The following is a 23,116-nucleotide window of genomic DNA, read 5'->3' as shown; positions in this document are numbered from 1 at the left end:
TGAACTGTTAGGTCCTAAATGGAATTGCATGCAACCTGTATTGCCTCCTGGCTTGCTATACGATAGCTGATTGCACGTGGTGAATCCTCACTGCAGTCAACCTATGCTGAAAATGATCGGTCAAGCTATACGAGCTGTAGAATTTAAGTGCGCGCATGCACTGCACATTATGGTATCACGCGGAATATGCTTGAAAGGAGAGAATCTCCGATCTATGAACCTCTTCTGAACCTCATATTTAGTGTTGCCAGTGAATTGTATGATGACGTGATGTTTACATCCAGTTACTTTATTCAAAAAGTGAGGTGAATTTGTATTGACTTTATTCACCGAGGTAAAGACAGTTTCAAGTTCGATATTCGACGTATATCGCTTTCAAACCTCAATAGACTCCAAATAAGTGTCATGGTGTTGGAAAAATTGCGCACAACATTGCACAGGTCTTATTTTCACGATTTAGACATTCATTTGCTTTCCAAAGCTAATAAACATGTGGTATTGTGAGCAGTGTTTTGTATTCCTAGTTGAATTAGTTAGGGAGCGTGAACAAAGTACAAACTTTTTTACATTCAAATTTCAATAGCTCCTTGGTCATGTGACATACTTACTTCAAACAAGGTTCAGAATGTCCACTGACTACTCTTCTATATTGCACACCCTTTAGTTTGTCAATTTTCATCACAAGATTTTACATGAATTTTTCCAAATGTAAAGTTTCAATAGTTCCTAGGTCGTGTGACCTAGTGACTTCAAACAAGGATCAGAATGTCCACTGAGTGGGCCTACATATTGCACACCCTTTAGTTTGTCAATTTTTATCTCACATAGTTTTACATGAATTTTTTTAATTTAGAATTTCAATCGCTCCTTGGTCATGTGACCTGGTGTCTTCAAACAAGGTTCCGAATGTCCACTGAGTGGGCCTACACATTGCACACCCTTTAGTTTGTCAATTTTCATCTCACGTGGTTTTATATGAATTTTTCATTATTATTAGTTTGACAATTACGGGGTCCAGTGTTGTTTACCCTTTTCTTTAATATTTATCTACAATAATTGGTAGTTCTAAGTATTTATTTTCCCTGTTCTTTATTTTTCCACAGTATTTAACAGTGGTACACAATAGGAAAGAGACAGATATCTCCTTTCGTCGTTAATATCAACCATAAAGGAAAAGGGCAAAGTACGAGAGTCATGCTATTAATTGTCCAAAGCAGGGATGGAGAGTGAGCTAGTGAGGTAGACTGCAGTGGTTTGCTGGTCAATACATATGCTGAACATGTAAGTAACCACAGTAATTGTGGCAAGTAAATCAATGAATAAAAATATAATATTGACAAATTAAAGAAATTGTATACCTTTAATATTTTCCAACATGTCAACAGACACTTAACTTCAATTAAGTATGAAACATTTCAGTGTTAACTTTCTCTTTATCCCTGGTTCTCTTTATCCCTGGTTGATGTATATTTCAGAGCCTCTTCAGTGTGGATGGGGTATAGCATACATTTTCAACAACAAAGACTGCACTTCCAGTTTGTGTTCTTTACTCTGAACTCTTTTGTCTTCATTCCTAGGCACAGCACATGGAACCTCAGTTGGCATGCAAAACATTCAATCAAAACCAAATAAAGCGTAACACGTTATAAATAATATCAAATATTAGCCATAAATTGTCTTACATACCGCCACTGTTGTCAGAAGATTATAAACATGTTAAATAAAGTTACTAACCCAGTCTTTGGGCCACATCCAGGTTCTTTATCAGTGGCACACATGAAGCAGTTGTTGGCTTTGTTGAACTCTGAAATCATAGGCATGAACTGAACATATGGCTGTCCCACACAAAAATAAAGAATTTACATTTACTTTGAATTAAATGTAATTACATACCAGACATTTTTAGCATATCCTCAGCCATTTCTTTTCGCAGTTGCTCCATGTGTTTTTTTAGGTTCCATATCAATTTGGGAGGGGATGTTGGAAGTTCTGTGCAACTTCCTTGGCCATCTACACCAAAAAATTAAATATAGTTTTTTACCTAATTGTCACATAACAGCTAAACATTCATTATTGAAAATATAACTATCAAACCTGCATGACAAAGACCCCACAGCTGAAGGTGTCCTGCTGCATGGTGTGAGTTATTTCCCCTCCTTTACACTTTGTCTGCCCAGTCTTTTCCATGGCGGGATCTCATTTTGAAGTATTCTCATTTTTATGTAAAAATAATGGAATTATGATTAGTTATAGGCAAATTAATACACAAGCCACATTTGTATGCTGTTTTCCTTATCACTATAATCTAGTAGTAATTTATTAGTAGAGGTAATTTCCTTAATGCCCCGTTCTACCCACAGCCTAAATGATAGGCACTGAACCATTTACAGGACAATAAAAGTAGCATATAGGATCCAACCCTATCACAGAGTGAATAAATGTACAGTCTTGGCCAAAAGTTTTGAGAATGACACAAATATTACTTTTCTCAGTCTGCTGCCTCAGTTTGTATGATGGCAATTTGCATATACTCCAGAATGTTATGAAGAGTGATCAGATGAAGTGCAATTAATTGCAAAGTCCCTCTTTGCCATGCAAATGAACTGAATCGGCAAAAGCAAAAAAACATTTCCACTACATTTCAGCCCTGCCACAAAAGGACCAGCTGACATGTCAGTGATTCTTTCGTTAACACAGGTGTGAGTGTTGACTAGAACAAGGCTGGAGATCACTCTGTCATGCTGATTGAGTTCGAATAACAGACTGGAAGCTTCAAAAGGAGAGTGATGCTTGGAATCATTGTTCTTCCTCTGTCAATCATGGTTACCTGCAAGGAAACACGTGCCATCATCATTGCTTTGCACAAAAAGTGCTTCACAGTCAAGGATATTGCTGCCAGTAAGATTGCACCTAAATCAACCATTTATTTGATCATCAAGAAATTCAAGGAGAGCGGTTCAATTGTTGTGAAGATGGCTTCAGGGCGCCCAAGAAAGTCCAGCAAGCGCCAGGACCGTCTCCTAAAGTTGATTCAGTTGCGGGATCGGGGCACCACCACTACAGAGCTTGCTCAGGAATGGCAGCAGGCAGGTGTGAGTGCATCTTGACGCACAGTGAGGCAAAGACTTTTGGAGGATGGTCTGGTGTCAAGAAGGGCAGCAAAGAAGCCACTTCTCTCCAGGAAAAACATCAGGGACCGACTGATATTCTGCAAACGGTACAGGGATTGGACTGCTGAGGACTGGGGTTAAGTCACTTTCTCTGATGAATCCCCTTTCCGATTGTTTGGGGCATCTGGAAAAAAGCTTGTTCGGAGAAGACAAGGTGAGTGCTACCATCAGTCCTGTGTCATGCCAACAGTAAAGCATCCTGAGACCATTCATGTGTGGGGTTGCTTCTCAGCCAAGGGAGTGGGCTCACTCACAATTTTGCCTAAGAACACAGCCATGAATAAAGAATGGTACCAACACATCCTCCGAGAGCAACTTCTCCCAACCATCCAGGAACAGTTTGGTGACGAACAATGCCTTTTCCAGCATGATGGAGCACCTTGCCATAAGGCAAAAGTGATAACTAAGTGGCTCGGGGAACAAAACAGATATTTTGGGTCCATGGCCAGGAAATTTACCCAGACCTTAATCCCATTGAGAACTTGTGGTCAATCCTCAAGAGGTGGGTGGACAAACAAAACCCCACAAATTCTGACAAACTCCAAGCATTGATAATGCAAGAATGGGCTGCCATCAGTCAGGATGTGGCCCAGAAGTTAATTGACAGCATGCCAGAGCGGATTGCAGAGGTCTTGAAGAAAACTGCAAATATTGACTCTTTGCATCAACTTCATGTAATTGTCAAAAGCCTTCGACACTTATGAAATGCTTGTAATTATACTTCAGTATTCCATAGTAACATCTGACAAAAATATCTAAAGACACATAAGCAGCAAACTTTGTGGAAATTAATATTTGTGTCATTCTCAACTTTTGGCCATGACTGTAGAGCGTTTTGTAGACTTTAAGAAAAAAATATTAAGTGACAGTTTCATCAGTGCATGCTTAAAGAAAGACATCACAGATGACAGTGCCCAATACAATAGAGAACGAATTGTAAGCACCAAAGTGTGTTTGTCAAAATAATATCTGAAAATGTCAGTTGTTGAACATAATACTTCTACTTGCAATAGCAATTTATGATATATGCAGTTGAGGAATATTCCATGTACCAACACTACATGTAGGACGGACATAAGACATTCCCACATACAATATTTTTTTATTTCACCTTTATTCATCCAGGTAAGCCAGTTGAGAACAAGTTCTCATGTACAACTGCGACCTGGCCAAGATAAAGTAAAGCAGTATGATAAACAACACAGAGTTACACATGGAATAAACAAATGTACAGTCAATAACACAATACAAAAGTCTATATACAGTGTGTGCAAATTAAGTAAGATTAGGGAGGTAAGGGAATAAATAAGCTGTAGTGGTGAAATATTTACAATTTCGCAAATAAACACTGGAGTGAGATGTGCAGAAGATTAATGTGCAAGTAGAGATACTGTGGCGCAAAGGGGCAAATAATATATAAATAAATAACAATATGGGGATGAGGTAGTTGGATGGGCTATTTCCAGATGGGCTACGTACAGGTGCAATGATCTGTAAACTGCTCTGACAGCTAACGCTTAAAGATAGTGAGGGAGACATGAGTCTCCAGTTTCAGTGATTTTTGCAATTCGTTCCAGTCATTAGCAGCAGAGAACTGGAAGGAAAGGCGGCCAAAGGAAGAATTGGCTTTGTGGGTGACCAGTGAAATATACCTGCTGGAGCACGTGCTACGGGTGGTTGCTGCTATGGTGACCAGTGAGCTGAGATAAGGCGGGGCTTTACCTAGCAAGGACTTATAGATGACCTGGAGCCAGTGGGTTTGGCGACGAATATGAAGCGAGGATCAGACAACGAGAGCATACAGGTCGCAGTGGTGGGTAGTATGTGGGGCTTTGTTGATGAAACGGATGGCACTGTGATAGACTGCATCCAGTTTGCTGAGTAGAGTGTTGGAGGCTATTTTGTAAATGACATCGCCGAAGTCAAGGATCGTCAGTTTTACGAGGGTATGTTTGGCAGCCTGAGTGAAGGATGCTTTGTTGCGGAATAGGAATCCGATTCTAGATTTAATTTTGGATTGGAGATGCTTAATGAGTCTGGAAGGAGAGTTCAGTCTAATCAGACACCTAGGTATTTGTAGTTGTCCACATTAGAGCTCGACCGATTAATCGGAATGGCCGATTAATTAGGGCCGATTTCAAGTTTTCATAACAATCGGAAATCGGTATTTTTGGACACCGATTTAAAAATGTTTTTTTTTTTTTTTTTTTTTACACCATTATTTAACTAGGCAAGTCAGTTAACACATTCTTATTTTCAATGACGGCCTAGGAACGGTGGGTTAACTGCCTTGTTCAGGGGCAGATCGACAGATTTTTACCTTGTCAGCTCGGGGGTTTGTTTTTGCAACCTTCCGGTTACTAGTCCAATGCTCTAACCACCTGCCTTACATTGCACTTCACGAGGAGCCTGCATGGCAGGCTGACTAACTGTTACGCGAGGGCAGCAAGAAGCCATGGTAAGTTGCTAGCTAGCATTAATCTTATCTTATAAAATAACACTCTTCACATAATCACTAGTTAACTACACACGGTTGATGATATTACTAGTTTATCTAGCGTGTCCTGCGTTGCATATAATCGATGCGGTGCCTGTTAATTTCTCATGGAATCACAGCCTACTTCGACAAATGGGTGATGATTTAGCGCTGTCGTTGCACCAAACCATAAATATCAATGCCTTTCTTTAAAATCAATACACAAGTATATATTAAGTCCATTCATTCCTAACAAAGACCGTAATTAATTTGCCAGAATTGTACATAATTATGACATAACATTAAAGGTTGTACAATGTAACAGCAATATTTAGACTTAGGGATGCCAGCCGTTAGATAAAATATGTAACGTTCCGTATTTCACTGAAAGAATAAACGTTTTGTTTTTCGAAATGATAATTTCCGGATTCGACCATTTTAATGACCAAAGGCTCGTATTTCTGTGTGTTATTATGTTATAATTAAGTCTATGATTTGATAGAGCAGTCTGACTGAGCGATGGTAGGCAGCAGCAGGCTCGTACGCATTCATTCAAACAGCACTTTTGTGCGTTTTGCCAGCAGCTCTTCGCAGTGCTTCAAGCATTGAGCTGTTTATGACTTCAAGCCTATCAACTCCCGAGATTAGGCTGGTGTAACCGATGTGAAATGGCTAGCTAGTTAGCGGGGTGCGCGCTAATAGCGTTTCCATCGGTGACGTCACTCGCTCTGAGACTTGAAGTAGTTGTTCCCCTTGCTCTGCAAGGGCCGTGGCTTTTGTGGAGCGATGGGTAACGATGTTTCGAGGGCTGTTGTCGACGTGTTCCTGGTTCGAGCCCAGGTAGTGGCGAGGAGAGGGACGGAAGCTATACTGTTACACTGGCAATACTAAAGTGCCTATAAGAACATCCAATAGTCAAAGGTATATGAAATTCAAACCATATAGAGAGAAATAATCCTATAATAACTACAACCTAAAACTTCTTGCCTGGGAATATTGAAGACTCATGTTAAAAGGAACCACCACCAGCTTTCATATGTTCTCATGTTCTGAGCAAGGAACTTAAACGTTAGCTTTTTTACATGGCACATATTGCACTTTTACTTTCTTCTCCAACACTTTTTTAAACCAAATTGAACATGTTTCATTATTTATTTGAGGCTAAATTGATTTTATTGATGTATTATATTAAGTTAAAATAAGTGTTCATTCAGTATTGTTGTAATTGTCATTATTACAAATACATTTTAAAATCGGCTTTTTTTGGTCCTCCAATAATCGGTATTGGTGTTGAAAAATCATAATCGGTCGACCTCTAGTCCACACATTCTAAGTCAGAACCGTCCAGAGTAGTGATGATAGGCGGGTGGGCAGATGCGGGCAGCGATCGGTTGAAGAGCATACATTTAGTTTTACTTGCATTTAAGAGCAGTTGGAGGCCACGGAAGAAGAGTTGTATGGCATGAAGCTCGTTTGGAGGTTAGTTAACACAGTGTCCAAAGAAGGGCCAGAAGTATACAGAATGGTGTTGTCTGGATAGAGGTGGATCAGAGAATCACCAGCCGCAAGAGCTACATCATTGATGTATACAGAGAAGAGAGTCAGCCCGAGAATTGAACCCTGTGGCACCCCCATAGAGACTGGCAGAGGTCCGGACAACAGGCCCTCCCATTTGACACACTGAGCTCTGAGAAGTAGTTGGTGAACCAGGCGAGACAGTCATTTGAGAAACCAAGGCTGTTCAGTCTGCTGATAAGAATGCTGTGATTGACAGAGTCAAAAGCCTTGGCCAGGTTGAAGTATACGGCTGCACAGTATTGTCTTTTGTCGATGGCGATTATGATATCGTTTAAGACCTTGAGCGTGGCTGAGGTGCACGCATGACCAGCTTGGAAACCAGATTGCATAGCGGAGAAGGTACGGTGGGATTCGAAATGGTCGGTGATCTGTTTGTTAACTTGGCTTTCTAAGACCTTAGAAAGACAGGGTAGGATAGATATAGGTCTGTAACAGTTTGGGTCTAGAGAGTCTCCCCCTTTGAAGAGGGGGATGACCGCGGCAGCTTTCCAATCTTTGGGGATCTCAGACGATGCGAAAAAGGTTGAACAGGCTAATAATAGGGGTTGCAACAATTGCGGCAGATCATTTTAGAAAGAGAGTGTCCTGATTGTCTAGCCCAGCTGAATTGTAGGGGTCCAGATTTTGCAGCTCTTTCAGAACATCAGCTATTTGGGTGAAGAATAAATGGGGGAGTTTTGGGCAAGTTGCTGTGAGGGGTGCAGAGCTGTTGACCGGGGTATGGGGTAGCCAGGTGGAAACCAAGCCCAGCCTTAGAAAAATGCTTATTGAAATTCTCGATAATTGTAGATTTATCGGTGGTGACAGTGTTTCCTAGCCTCAGTGCAGTGGGCAGCTGGGAGGAGGTGCTCTTATTCTCCATGGACTTTAGTGTTCCAGAACTTTTTGGAGTCTGTGCTACAGGATGTACATTTCTGTTTGAAAAAGCTAGCCTTAGCTTTCCTAATTGCCTGTGTATATTGGTTCTTAACTTCCCTGAAAAGTTGCATATCGTGGGGGCTATTCGATGCTGATGTAGTACGCCACAGGAAGTTTTTGTGCTGGTCAAGGGCAGTCAGGTCTGAAGTGAACCAAGGGCTATATCTGTTCCTGGGTCTACATTTTTTGAACGGGGCATGCTTATTTAAGATGGTGAGGAAAGCACTTTTAAAGAATAACCAGGCATCCTCTACTGACGTAATGAGGTCAATATCTTTCCAGGATACCCGGGCCAGGTCGATTAGAAAGCCCTGCTCGCTGAAGTGTTTTAGGGAGCGTTTGACTGTGATGAGGGGTGGTTGTTTGACCGCGGACCCATTACTGACGCAGGAAATGAGGCAGTGATCGCTGAGAAACTGGTTGAAGACAGCCGAGGCGTATTTAGAGGGCAGGTTGGTCAGGATGATATCTATGAGGGTGCCTGAGTTTACAGATTTGGGGTTGTACCTGGTAGGTTCATTTGGGTGAGATTGAGGGCATCTAGCTTAGATTGTAGGACGGCTGAGGTGTTAAGCATGTCCCAGTTTAGGTCACCTAACATTACAAACTCTGAAGATAAATGGGGGGCAATTAATTCACATATGGTGTCCAGGGCGCAGCTGGGGGCTGAGGGGGGTCTGTAACAAGTAGCAACAGTGAGACTTATTTCTGGAAAGGTGGATTTTTAAAAGTTGAAGCTCGAACTGTTTGGGCACAGACCTGGATAGCATGACAGAACTCTGCAGGCTGTCTCTGCAGTAGATTGCAACTCCACCCCCTTTGACAGTTCTGTCTTGGTGGAAAATGTATACACATGCATAAAGGCATTTTTCAGCTTTATGCATTGATGCATTGATGCATTGTGTCTTCTAACTGTCCGAAAATAAGATCCAAAGTGTTAGGAAATATTTGTTATCATAAATACAAAGGAGGATCTCTCCTCATACCTCTGGCACTTTAGCCAGACTGTGCACCACAGAGCCAATCAGGAGAGAATACATACAGGTCAACGGTGCCAATTGAAAGTCAAGGGGTGTGTCTGTGCCTTTTGGATTACTCTCTCTTTACACAGAATCCCTGTGGTTCATGTCTGCTCTGCGCATGTCTGAAAGTGACAGAGCCAGCAGCCAAGAGTTTTTCACAGTATGTCATAAAAAAGTATTACACTTATGAATGTATGTAAAATGCTAATATGTATTAGATCCAGTACAATGGAATAACTAAGACCAGAATTTGAATGCAGCGTGTTCCAATTCCTCCTTCTCTTTCTGTCCAACAAGGTCAACCAAAAACACGTGGCCTGATGGTTCATGCAGATACTAAGGAAGCAATATAGAAATGTATTGATCCCTTAAATGATTTTACTGTTAAATGACCCATATCACAACCCGCATACCTCTTCACAAAAATGTACCTAAATCAATTTTGGGAAAAGGATTTTACTCACAAAAGACGTAGGAATTTATTTTCCCAGTTCGAAATAGTAGGCCATGCATCAAATAACTATTTTCATCAGAAAAACAAACCCTCAAATGCAATATTGCATTTTGTAAGTTGTCTGCAGGTGGCTTGTTGTGAATGCACTCAAATATCAAGTCATTTTCAGGTTATATAAACTGCGTTCTAATTCTCAACGTAGAAGGATTTGTCTTAATGTACAGTATATGAAAGTGATGCTATAAAAAGGATTCTTTTACGTTATCAAGCTCACTGTGACTGACAAATCCCTGCCTATTTCTGTGATTATAAAGAGCATATGAAACATTGTTTTTCATGAGGCCTACCTGAGCGCCTTCCTTTAAGCACCTCTGTTTGAACACCTCTCCTGTCCTTGATCCATTCCACATACAGCCATTTGCAGATCTTTTCAGTGTCCATGTGAACGATAGTTATTGCGAGGATGGAACATTTGTTGACGTAAAAGTTTTTTTTTAAACACCCATGTAAAATGAAGGCCTGCAAAGCTTACAGATTTAAGTCTAATAGCATGAGATGAAAGTAGACAAACATCAGAGTGTGCAATATGAAGGCATAGTCAGTGGACATGCTGAACCTTGTTTGAAGTCATTAGGTCACATGACCAAGGAGCTATTGAAATTCTACATTTTGAAAAATTCATGTAAAACCATGTGAAATAAAAATGGACAAACTAAAGGGTGTGCAATGTGTGTCTATGCCATCGGGTTAGCTACAACCAGTTCTCAAAGTGTTTGGAGTGATGGTTAAAGAGCTATTGAAAATGTAAAAATGTGATTTTTCACCATGTTTACGGTCCCTAACTGCTGTTGGTGGACGTAAGGAAAACTACAGGCGAATATATCTTTTGAATATCCAACCTGAAACTGTCTTTACCTCGGTACATTATTCACCTTTTTTAGTTTCGCTTCGTAAACAACACACGGTAGTTCGGGTAGACCATCTTTAGTGATTGAGATTGCACTTAACTATGATTGCAATTGGATGTCATCACATAAGTTAGGTCAGGAATAGTCTTGCTGCAAAGAAACATCTAACTACTTTATAAAGGCACGGGTCTGATTTTAAAATCATTCGGATTAGTATAGCCACGATTGGAATTTGTAATCATATCCTATTGTCAAATATCAGCATGTATAATATTTGAATGGTTATTTTTTTATTGAAGAGCTAATTCAAATAGATTGCCAATACAAGTAATTACCGGGTTAGTTTCATCTCATATTCCAAAAATATGTATCCTGTATTTGAGACTCAGTGAAAGTTTAACATACTCTTTCAAATACGTTATGTAGCATTTTGAAAATACACATACATCGCATTTGTAATAATGGCATTTACATTACAGTATCCATTGACTTAGGACTCAAATTGCAGTTCCTATGCCTTCCACTAGATGTCAACAGTCTTTAGAAATTGTTTCAGGGTTGTATTCTGAAAAATTAGGAAGTAAGAGCAGTCTGAATGAGTGGACCCTAAAGTGTCACAGAGCTTTTTCATGCGCACGACTGAGAGTGTCTTTCTTGTTTACCTTTTATATTGACGACGTTATTGTCCGGTTGAAATATTATCCATTATTTAGGCTAAAAACAACCTGAGGATTGAATATAAACACCGTTTGACATGTTTCTATGAACTTTACGGATACAATTTGGATTTTTTGTCTGCCTGTTTTGACTGCGTTTGAGCCTGTGGATTACTGAAGAAAACTGAGGTTTATGGATATAAAGAGACTTTATCGAACAAAAGGAACATTTATTGAGTAAATGAATGTCTGCTGAGTGCAACCATATGAAGATCATCAAAGGTAAGGGACTAATTTTATCTCTATTTCTGACTTGTGTAACTCTTCTACTTGGCTGGTTACTATTTGTAATGATTTGTCTGCTGGGCTATGTTCTCAAATAATCGTAAGGTATGCTTTCGCCGTAAAGCATTTAAAAAATCTGACACCGCGGTTGGATTCACAAGAAGTTAATCTTTAAACCTATGTAAAATATGTTTTGTTTTCTGAATAAAATAAAAAAAATAGTATTTCTGTATTTGAATTTGGCCCCCAGCAGTTTCACTGGCTGTTGAAGAGGTGGGACGCTAACGTCTCACGTACCCAAGGGAGGTTAAACCCCAAAGAGCAAGTAATGCCGATGTAGAAGCAGTGGCTAGGAAAAATTCCCCTAGAAAGGCAGGAACCTAGGAAGACGAGTGAAACCAGGCTCCGAGGTGTGGCCAGTCCTCTTCTGACTGGGCGGAGTGGAGATTATAAGAGTACATGGCCATTAACTTCTCTGTGCACGGATCCCTTTTACGGGATCATTTTCCTAAACAACCACTGAATTGCAGGGCGCAAAATATTACAAAAATATTTATAATCATGCAATCACAAGTGAAATATACCAAAACACAGCTTAGCTTGTTGTTAATCCATCTATCGTGTCAGATTTTGAAAATATGCTTTACAGAGAAAGAAATCCAAACTTTTGTGAGTGTATCAATCAATGCTAGAACAGCTAGCCCCAAATTAGCATGGTCAGAAAAGCAATAAAATTAATCGCTTACCTTTGATAATCGTTGGATGTTTGCACTCACGAGACTCCCAGTTACACAATAAATGTTATTTTTGTTCGATAAATATTACTTTTATAACAAAAAAACGCCATTTGGGTTGCGCGTTATTTTCAGAAAACCAAAGCCTCGTTCCGTTCGATGAACATTCCAAAAAGTATCCGTAATGGTCGTAAAAACATGTCAAATGTTTTTTATAATCAATCCTCAGGTTGTTTTTAGCAAACATAATCGATAATATTTCGACCGTAACCTATTCAATAAGAGAGAAAAAGAAAATGGAGAACTCCCCTCTCGCGCGCAGGAACTATTCAGAGGACACCTGACTACTTTTGAAAAATCTAGCTCATTTTTCAAAATAAAAGCCTGAAACTATGTCTAAAGCCTGGTCACAGCCTGAGGAAGCCATTGGAAAAGCAATCTGGTTGATATCCCTTTAAATGGAAGAAAGACAGGCAAGGAAACAAAGATTTAAAAAAAAAAATATATATATATATATATATATATATATATATATATATATATATATATATATACACTGCTCAAAAAAATAAAGGGAACACTAAAATAACACATCCTAGATCTGAATGAATGAAATATTCTTATTAAATACTTTTTTCTTTACATAGTTGAATGTGCTGACAACAAAATCACACAAATTATCAATGGAAATCAAATTTATCAACCCATGGAGGTCTGGATTTGGAGTCACACTCAAAATTAAAGTGGAAAACCACACTACAGGCTGATCCAACTTTGATGTAATGTCCTTAAAACAAGTCAAAATGAGGCTCAGTAGTGTGTGTGGCCTCCACGTGCCTGTATGACCTCCCTACAGCGCCTGGGCATGCTCCTGATGAGGTGGCGGATGGTCTCCTGAGGGATCTCCTCCCAGACCTGGACTAAAGCATCCGCCAACTCCTGGACAGTCTGTGGTTCAACGTGGCGTTGGTGGATGGAGCGAGACATGATGTCCCAGATGTGCTCAATTGGATTCAGGTCTGGGGAACGGGCGGGCCAGTCCATAGCATCAATGCCTTCCTCTTGCAGGAACTGCTGACACACTCCAGCCACATGACGTCTAGCATTAGGAGGAACCCAGGGCCAACCGCACCAGCATATGGTCTCACAAGGGGTCTGAGGATCTCATCTCGGTACCTAATGGCAGTCAGGTTACCTCTGACGAGCACATGGAGGGCTGTGCGGCCCCCCAAAGAAATGCCACCCCACACCATGACTGACCCACCGCCAAACCGGTCATGCTGGAGGATGTTGCAGGAAGCAGAACGTTCTCCACGGCGTCTCCAGACTCTGTCACGTCTGTCACATGTGCTCAGTGTGAACCTGCTTTCATCTGTGAAGAGCACAGGGCGCCAGTGGCGAATTTGCCAATCTTGGTGTTCTCTGGCAAATGCCAAACGTCCTGCACGGTGTTGGGCTGTAAGCACAACCCCCACCTGTGGACGTCGGGCCCTCATACCACCCTCATGGAGTCTGTTTCTGACCGTTTGAGCAGACACATGCACATTTGTGGCCTGCTGGAGGTCATTTTGCAGGGCTCTGGCAGTGCTCCTCCTTGCACAAAGGCGGAGGTAGCGGTCCTGCTGCTGGGTTGTTGCCCTCCTACGGCCTCCTCCACGTCTCCTGATGTACTGGCCTGTCTCCTGGTAGCGCCTCCATGCTCTGGACACTACGCTGACAGACACAGCAAACCTTCTTGCCACAGCTCGCATTGATGTGCCATCCTGGATGAGCTGCACTACCTGAGCCACTTGTGTGGGTTGTAGACTCCGTCTCATGCTACCACTAGAGTGAAAGCACCGCCAGCATTCAGAAGTGACCAAAACATCAGCCAGGAAGCATAGGAACTGAGAAGTGGTCTGTGGTAACCACCTGCAGAACCACTTCTTTATTGGGGTGTCTTGCTAATTGCTTCTACTTTCCACCTGTTGTCTTCCATTTGCACAACAGCATGTGAAATGTATTGTCGATCAGTGTTGCTTCCTAAGTGGACAGTTTGATTTCACAGAAGTGTGATTGACTTGGAGTTACATTGTGTTGTTTTAAGTGTTCCCTTTATTTTTTTGAGCAGTGTATATATCACTTCCGGGTTAGATTTTCTCAGGTTTTCGCCTGCAGAATCAGTTTTGTTATACTCACAGACAATATTTTGACAGTTTTGGAAACTTTGGAGTGTTTTCTATCCTAATCTGTAAATTATATGCATATTCTACGATCTGGACCTGAGAAATAGTCCGTTTACCTTGGGAACGTTATTTAAAAAAATAAAATAATAATAATAATAATAATAATAATAATCTGACCCCTAGCGTCAAGAGGTTTTAAGGTCAGATCGTTCTTCAAGATTTTTTAACATTCAGAGATGACTAGCAGGGTCAAATAATAATACCAGTGGTTAACGAGGGTGCAACAGTTTAGCACCTCAGGAGTAAATGTCAGTTGGCTTTTCATAGCCGAGCATTCAGAGGTAGAGAGGGGTAGCACATCCAGTGAACAGGTCAGGGTTCCAACTACTCCACTATCTGTTATGCACTAGAAGCATTTTTACTTTACCATTTTGGAAATGCACCCCTCCAAACATACTTGCATCACATAAGCGATAATGCCATTCATCCCTATTAAAGACTCAATTAAAATAATGTTTCAAATACATGAATCAATTGAGTTTACATAAAGTATTACAACTACTCCACTATCGATCTTATGTACTAAAAGCATTTATACTGTACCATTTTGAAAATGCACCTCCAAACTACTTACACTACATACAAAAGGTATGTGGACACCTGCTTGTCGATCATTTCATTAAGAAATCATGGACATTAATATGGAGTTGGTCCCCCTTTGCTGCTAAAACAGCCTCCACTCTTCTGGGAAGGCTTTCCACTAGATGTTGGAACATTGCTGCAGGGACTTGCTTCCATTCAGCCACGAGCATTAGTGAGGTCGGGCACTGATGTTGGGAGGTTAGGCCTGGCTCACATTTGGCTTTCCAATTCATCCCCAGGGTTTAAGAAGGGGTTGAGGTCAGGGCTCAGTGCAGGCCAGTCAAGTTCTTCCACACCGATCTCTACAAACCATTTCTGTATGGACCTCGCTTTGTGCATGGGGCATTGTCATGCTGAAACAGGAAAGGGCCTAACTGTTGCCACAAAGTTTGAAGCACAGAATTGTCTAGAATGTCATTGTGTGCTATAGCGTAAGATTTCCCTTCACTGGAACTAAGGGGCCTAGCTCGACCCAAACTTTACAGTTGGCACTATGCATTGGGGCAGGTAGCCTTCTCCTGGCATCCGCCAACTCCAGATTTGTCCATCGGACTGCCGGAGAACGCGTTTCCACTGCTCCAGAGTCCAATGGCGGCGAGCTTAACACATGTCAATGAAAAAAGGAATTGTCCGTAGAGCACCGAGGCGGGATAGTGTCGAGGCACAGATCTGGGGAAGGGTACCCAAAAATGTCTGCAGCATTGAAGGTCCCCAAGAATACAGGGGCCTCCATCACTCTTACATGGAAGAAGTTTGGAACCACCAAGACTCTTCCTAGAGCTGGCCGCCCAGTCAAACTGAGCAATTGGTGGAGGTGACCAAGAACCCGATGGCCACTGACGGGGCTCCAGAGTTCCTCTGTGGAGATGGTTGTCCTTCTGGAAATTCTCCCATCTTTGCAGCACTCCATCAATCAGGCCTTTATGGTAGAGTAGCCAGATGGGAGCCACTCCTCAGTAAAAGGCACATGACAGCCCACTTGGAGTTTGCCAAAAGGTACCTAAATGACTCAGACCATAAGAAACAAAATTCTCTGGTCTGATGAAAGCACGATTTGGCCTGAATGCCAAGCGTCACGTCTGGAGGAAACCTGGCACCATCCCTACGGTAAAGCATGATGATGATGGTGGCGGCATGCTGTGGGGATGTTTTTCAGCTGCAGGCACTGGGAGACTAGTCAGGATCGAGGGAAAGATGAACGGCGCAAATTACAGAGATACTTGATTAAAAACCTGCTCCAGAGCGCTCAGGACCTCAGACTGGGGCGAAGGTTCACATTTCAGCAGGACAACGACCCTAAGCACACGGCCAAGACAACGCAGGAGTGGCTTCGGGACAAGTTTCTGAATGTCCTTGAGTGGCCCAGCCAAAGCCTGGACATGAACCCGATGGAACATTTCTGGAGAGACCTGAAAATAGATGTGCAGCAACGCTCCCCATCTAACCTGACAGAGCTTGAGAGGATCTATAGAGAAGAATGGGAGAAACTCCCCAAATACAGGTGTGCCAAGCTTGTAGAGTCCTACCCAACAAGACTCGAGGCTGTAATCGCTGCAAAAGTTATTTCAACAAAATCCTGAGTTAAGGGTCTTGTAAATTAAATATTTCTGTTTTAAAAAATTTATAAATTTGCTTTGTCGTTATGGGGTATTGTGTGTAGATCGATGAGAAAAAAACTATTGAATCAATTTTAGACTAAAGTTGTAACATAACAAAATGTGGAAAATGTCTAGGGTTCTGAATAATTTCCGAATGCACTATAGGTCTACTGATTTAGTCAGTGACAATGGAGTAGCCAATTGCTGCTTTCTCTGTAGCAAAGCCATCTTGAACAACTGCTTCATTCTTCAGTCATACCTGTTTTGCAGAGAAAATGCCTCTTAATGAAAACATGCAACAATAGCAAGCCTATCATCTTGGTCAAAAGGCTATAGCCTATTATTGAACATGCTACTCCTGTATAATGAAGCAGCTAATAAGTCATTTTCAAACATTTGCCAAAATGCAATTCGCGGGAAACCACCGTTCTAAACAGCGCACCTAATGCGAGTAGTTCCATATGTGACAGAGATGAGAATCTCAGTTAAGAGAGGGGATCTAATAGTAACAACTAGGATTGGTTGATAATGACTAGGATTGTGCCTTTGGCTTCTGGACAATGGAAGAAAGTTATGAAAACGAATAGGAAGTCTTTATAAAATAATTGCCTCCCTTTCTGTGGTTGGATTTTGGCTAGGCTACTTTGCTCATTTATGTAACGTCTTACCTTGCTTCAAAGTAAAACTAACAATATTTCAGTATATTACTTAAAGTAATGCTTACAAATTATGGTTAATAAGTGATAAGCAGTAATGGGCAGTCACTACCATTATGGGGCTCTTATTAAAGGGTAGGAAGCATGAGTTTTTACTCACCAAAGTAACAACAATGTGGTCAGAGTTAGTAACTTAGTTGTAGTCACGATCTGGTACCTATAACTACAAACTTATGTTTTTGGGTTATTACAAATGTATTAACTTATTTTCAGGTATCTTCTAAACTACCCACTGCAGTATTTATCAACGTCAAATGGAGGATCTACTCTGTGCTACCAAGTTTGTATGCTAGCTCTGTAGCTGGCTACGGTTAGCATCCTCATACTCTTCAGACTTTGTGGCTGTGTTATCTAGTGGGAACCCGTTAGCATGGCAGACTCTGGTGCCTTCTTGCCGTGGGCTCCAACCAATTGCTCTAATTGTGTAGCACTTTGTCTGTTCTCTTTTTTTGGTCACCTTTTCACCATGTTCTCTGTTGAGTTGGCTATGGGAGTTTTGTAACTTTTCCCTCTTTGGCTTAGTGCTAGCACGCTAGCTGACTGACATCTGGAATCTATCTAATTTAGATTTTCTTGCCATTAGATTTCACTCAGCTTGGTGAAGTGCCCGCTTCCCCCTTGCTTTTGTAGCTAACTCAACCTGCACTCTTTGAAAGGTTTTATCATCGGCTGAGCCCCAGCCAACAATCTGTAAGTCTCTGCTCTCTGCTTTTGATCTGTGGTTATGTTTTAGTTGTGGTGGTCTAGCTGGTCTCCAGTTGTTGGGCTCTGGCTTGCTGACCATAACTGTGGTGATTGGCGAGGCTAATAGCTATTTGGTTAAATGGCTAAAATTAGCTAGCTGGCTAGGATTACTGCATATAGCTAACAGGTTAGATAGTGTTATGTATTTCCCAAACTTTGGTTTACTTTAATGTAGCTGTAAGCCAGGTGTTGATTCCACTGCACAAGTCAGGCAATTGCTAACGTAAAGTTGATTTGTAACAATAAATTCATAAAGTATTTGCTTGTTGGCTGAAAATGAAGTTATACATTTGATATTATTTCAGTTGGAGTTTACATTACAGGAAATATTATATCACCTCAAACAATTCCCGACATGGTTTCGGGAATTCTGATTGGTTTAAGTAATAACTTGAAAAATTGAAAAATGAGGTGTGACTTTGCTTTGGGACTTTTGATGTGTATACTAATGCAAATCCATATGTTACATGTAGTTAGATTTTATGTTAACTACCCTTTAATAGTTTTATTCTGTGTTAAAGGTCATTCCAAAAATGGATCAATTTGAAGACCCCTTGAAGTATAAAATATCCAAAAGTTTTTGATTAAACATTTTATTTGGCCTTACTGCTATTAGCCCATACAAACTCATTAAATAACATATTCACTACATGGAACAACAGATAATCCCCCTTAAAATTAAGGCAGTTTGTTCTGAGTGTCTGACCTATATCTGAGAGATAAGATCAGGACACATTTTTGGAACTAAACAGTCTCCATATATACTTCCATTAATTTTTCAACTGTTACTGGGTGTCCATCAGACGAGTCTTGTGAGGCCTGTAGGCGTCTTAGAGCAAAACAACAGTGTTCGTGAGAGTTTCACCTTTGCACAGAGGGGTCATATTAGTGTGTAGCCCAAACGGTTTGGACACTATCGTTTTTCTTCTTCTCGAAAACTGATTATTTTTGAAGAATCTAACTGAAACCGAACCGGTTGTCATTAGTGTTGGACTACTTCACCAGTCCTCTAGGGAGCAAAATAATGGCTAGTTAAAAACGTGTGAATGTGGTCTGTATACGTTTTAGTGCTTTATGAGTCTGGGACATTGCATTAGGCATCCAGTTTTACCTGTGGTATGCTGTTTTATTTGTTTATTTTGTGGCACCACGCCTCTTAAATGTAAAGTCCCCATGTTAGATTTGTTTTTATTCAATTCCGTCTGGTATGAGAACAGTAGCCCCTATCTGCAAAAGCAGGTTGTCTGCGGAAAGCTGAGTATCTTGGCTATTGATCTGTGCCTTAAAATCGTTGGTGTGACTTACATTCATATGCCCATATATGGTAGTTAAGAGCAGGCCGAGCCGATGACCTCATTTCAAGATAGCTGCTACCTACTTTCCGGTTAGGATTGCGAAAGCATAAACAAAATAAACACGGAATACGTTGAATCACACCGAAATCCGGGACTCCACAGATCATGGGGATGTCTTATTTGTCCGTCTGTGACCTACCGCTATTGACCACCAGCCCTGAGTCAAAAAAATATTTTACACTAGGGCTGGGCGATATGTCCAAAACATCATATGGTATTTTTCAAATTCAACGGTATTTTATGTTTTTGATTAATAAAAGTTCTACATTTGCTTTGAGTAGTGCGTGACCCTAGGCAGCATATATATATATTCTAAATTATTTCAATGGGTCTTTCTGCATTCTGATTGTTTTATACTGTTCAACTTTAACCTAAAATAATTTCCTGCATTTCCATCAATTTCTGCATTTCCTGCACTCATTTCCACACTGCCACGATATGGGCAAAAAAACTAGGCCTTATTTTTAACCAAATGTTGCGATTTAGATCAAAACACTTGGGTGAACTGTTGGCATTATGGAAATAGAATGTTTATTATAATTCTATAGTTAGAATACTAATAATAGTGGGCACTTTGTGGCCTCCCGGGTGGCGCAGTGGTCTAGAGCACTGCATCGCAGTGCTATGCTGCGCCACCAGAGTCTGGGTTCGCGCCCAGGCTCTGTCGCAGCCGGCCGCGACCGGGAGGTCCGTGGGGCGACGCACAATTGGCTTAGCGTCGTCCGGGTTAGGGAGGGTTTGGCCGGTAGGGATATCCTTGTCTCATCGCGCTCCAGCGACTCCTGTGGCGGGCCGGGCGCAGTGCGCGCTAACTGAGGGGGGCGGGTGCACGGTGTTTCCTCCGACACATTGGTGCGGCTGGCTTCCGGGTTGGAGGCGCGCTGTGTTAAGAAGCAGTGCGGCTTGGTTGGGTTGTGCTTCGGAGGACGCATGACTTTCGACCTTCGTCGCTCCCGAGCCCGTACGGGAGTTGTAGCGATGAGACAAGATAGTAATTACTAGCGATTGGATACCACGAAAATTGGGGAGAAAAGGGGATAAAATTTAAAAAAAAAAAAAAAAAAAGAAAGAAAAAAAAAAAATAGTGGGCACTTTGAATACAGTGTTTAACATGACAACGAATTAAAAATGCTATGGATGAGTTATTGTGACAGGGTAGGAACCAAAGTGATGTTCAGTGTTGCCTAGGGGACCCTATAATCTTTGGCTACATTAAATCTTTATTCATGTAGCCAACATGGTCATGCTTCGCCTATTCCTCTTTGATTTCGAAGATACTGTTGCACAAACATGCTGATTTAGGCCTCCACCAGCACTGGTATCAGGCTGTATTAGCTAGCTACGTTTGCTCTGACTTTTAGCCAGCTGACTAGCGATTAGCATTAGTGGCTAACACGAGTTTGCTGATGTAAGAAACACAAACTAATATTGTAATTATAGAAAGCTTGTGGATTTATATTAAGGTTAAAGTGGAAACAACTTTGTTGCTTGTGCTGCATTGACCATTACACATGGCATATCACATTTAACAAACATTTAAATACTATTATAGAAGGTAAAGTAAAAACCCAAACCAGTCCGTGCATCAATACCGGTATAGTAAAATACGGTATACCGCCCAGGTCTATCTTACACAACGTTTTCACCAAACAACTAACAAAGTAAGCTTCGATTTGGTCTGTGTTTGAGCTATTGCTGCATGGGGGTTATGAAATGAATCCTTAGGTTGGTAGGAACAAATCGAGCCTATTGCCAATGTTATCTGATTTATGTATGACTTAACTACTAAGCCATTCCTTTGTGGTTCAGCTTTGTTTGCTATTTAGGCCTAGTCTGGTGATGACTTCATTTATTATGGGTGTTCTTGGATATGGCTTTCTAAATGATATTTCACATAGGCCGACAGTAGGAATACCAGTAGACACGTTGAAGACCTGGAATTCCCTACTATTTTCAAACATTTTGGGGTGTTTCTCAATATGCATTATACCGTGCTCCAAGCAAGCAAATTGGAGCATGCAATGGTCAGAGAATGACTCCAAATCAAACTGTCAAGCTAGCTATATTAATACGATTCACATATAGCTAGCTTCACAAATTCTAATGTTAATGCATTCTCAACCCTCTCGTCCTCACAAGAACGTCATTGGCGAACTAACTCGGAGCATGAGTGTGGATAACATTAGTATGCATATTGAGAAACACCCTTTGTTTTATGAAGCACACCAACACTTCTGAGTTGTGGTGTTTTAACAAGTGGCGAAGTTGGTTCATTAACAGCTTCTAAAAGGTTAAGATGATGAGACCCGTTTTTATGAACAAAACACTTAAGACACAGTTGGCTTGCCATTGACGTCCTCAGCACTGTGGATTTTCCACGAAATCCTGGGTGTATGTCTAATTACAAACATTCGCACAAATAATTTCAGTTTGGTTGCCACCCAAATTTCTTCCATTTTGTTTCTGTTTGTCATTATGCCCTTAAGTCTTTTAGGCCTAGTAAAACGATGTTCATTCTTCTTTAGATTGTTATTTATGGAGACGTGCCAAAGATTAAAGAGAATGTAGTCTACCTTTCCAACCATCAATGCACAGGTGAGCTGTTCCTTTTCAACAAAATGCTTAACTAATTCATTTCTGTTCATTCTGAGCGAGAATAATTTGTTAGTTAAAGTTTGGCACATGATGCAGTTGGACTAAAACCCTTGCTTTCTCTTGTCATACAGCGGACTGGATCATTGCTGACATGTTAGCCATTAGGCAGGAAGCACTTGGACATGTGAGATACGTCCTAAAAGATGGGCTGAAATGGCTCCCATTATACGGATGGTATTTCTCTCAGGTAATATATTTATCTAAAAGTTTTGTACTGTTAGATGCTATAATATATATTGTGCTTATTGGTAAGAGCGATTTAATCCTATTTGGTATACATTTTTTTATTAAAATTTCATTTTTAGCATGGTGGTGTCTACGTGAAGCGAAGCGCAAAGTTTGACGAGAAGGCAATGAAAAAGAAGCTCTCTTCACAAACAGTGTTGGGAACACCAGTAAGTATTTAAGGAGCACACTGACAGAAACTGTTTGATTTTGTGAATGTTATTTACTCCCAAAAGCATTTTTGGTGATAAGCATGTTATTTCTTGCATCGCAGCCAATAACTTTTTACATGGCTGCCAACAAAACTAATGTTTAATACTGTCACTTCATTCAATGGATTCTATTGATGGGCTGTGAGGCTGTCAGTGAAATACCATGAAAGTGCTCTTACTTTATCCCAATTTGTCATTCTTTGAAGAGCATTGCTATTCTTTTTTTTTTCTACCATGTTATTGACTTGTTTATTGTTTACTCCATGTGTAACTCTGTGTTGTCTGTTCACACTGCTATGCTTTATCTTGGCCAGGTCGCAGTTGCAAATGAGAACTTGTTCTCAACTAGCCTACCTGGTTAAATAAAGGTGAAATAAAAAATAAAATAAAATAAAAATTCTAAAATATACATGAAACCAACTAAAATAAATATCTATAAAGGCTGTTTTGGTCACTGGCATGTCCGTTCTAAATGTTTCCCTGTGCCTAGTCTATATCAGGAAGGACTGCTGTTGCCAAATAACTTCTTCCCAGGACACTAAGATCCACAGATTGTTGTTTGAGCTTCTGGGCTACCCTTTGTCCCTGGGCTTCTGTGCTAGC

At 40.9% G+C, this 23,116-nt stretch overlaps 1 protein-coding gene across 3 annotated transcripts in view; it reads left to right on the top strand.

Moving 5' to 3' along the window:
* LOC139571176 (1-acyl-sn-glycerol-3-phosphate acyltransferase epsilon-like) overlaps positions 1 to 23,116 on the top strand; it is a 50,968-nt gene that overhangs the window by 684 nt on the left and 27,168 nt on the right. For all 3 annotated transcript variants that reach the window (XM_071393792.1, XM_071393794.1, XM_071393793.1), the window contains 3 exons: positions 21,947 to 22,016; positions 22,148 to 22,263; positions 22,382 to 22,471. In XM_071393792.1, the coding sequence (XP_071249893.1) occupies positions 21,947 to 22,016; positions 22,148 to 22,263; positions 22,382 to 22,471 (276 nt within the window). The remainder of the gene's footprint in view (positions 1 to 21,946; positions 22,017 to 22,147; positions 22,264 to 22,381; positions 22,472 to 23,116) is intronic.

The sequence above is a fragment of the Salvelinus alpinus genome, chromosome 3 (genome assembly GCF_045679555.1).
Source record: "Salvelinus alpinus chromosome 3, SLU_Salpinus.1, whole genome shotgun sequence".
NCBI classification, from domain to species: Eukaryota; Metazoa; Chordata; class Actinopteri; order Salmoniformes; family Salmonidae; genus Salvelinus; species Salvelinus alpinus.
This window is presented reverse-complemented; position numbering and strand designations above follow the sequence as displayed.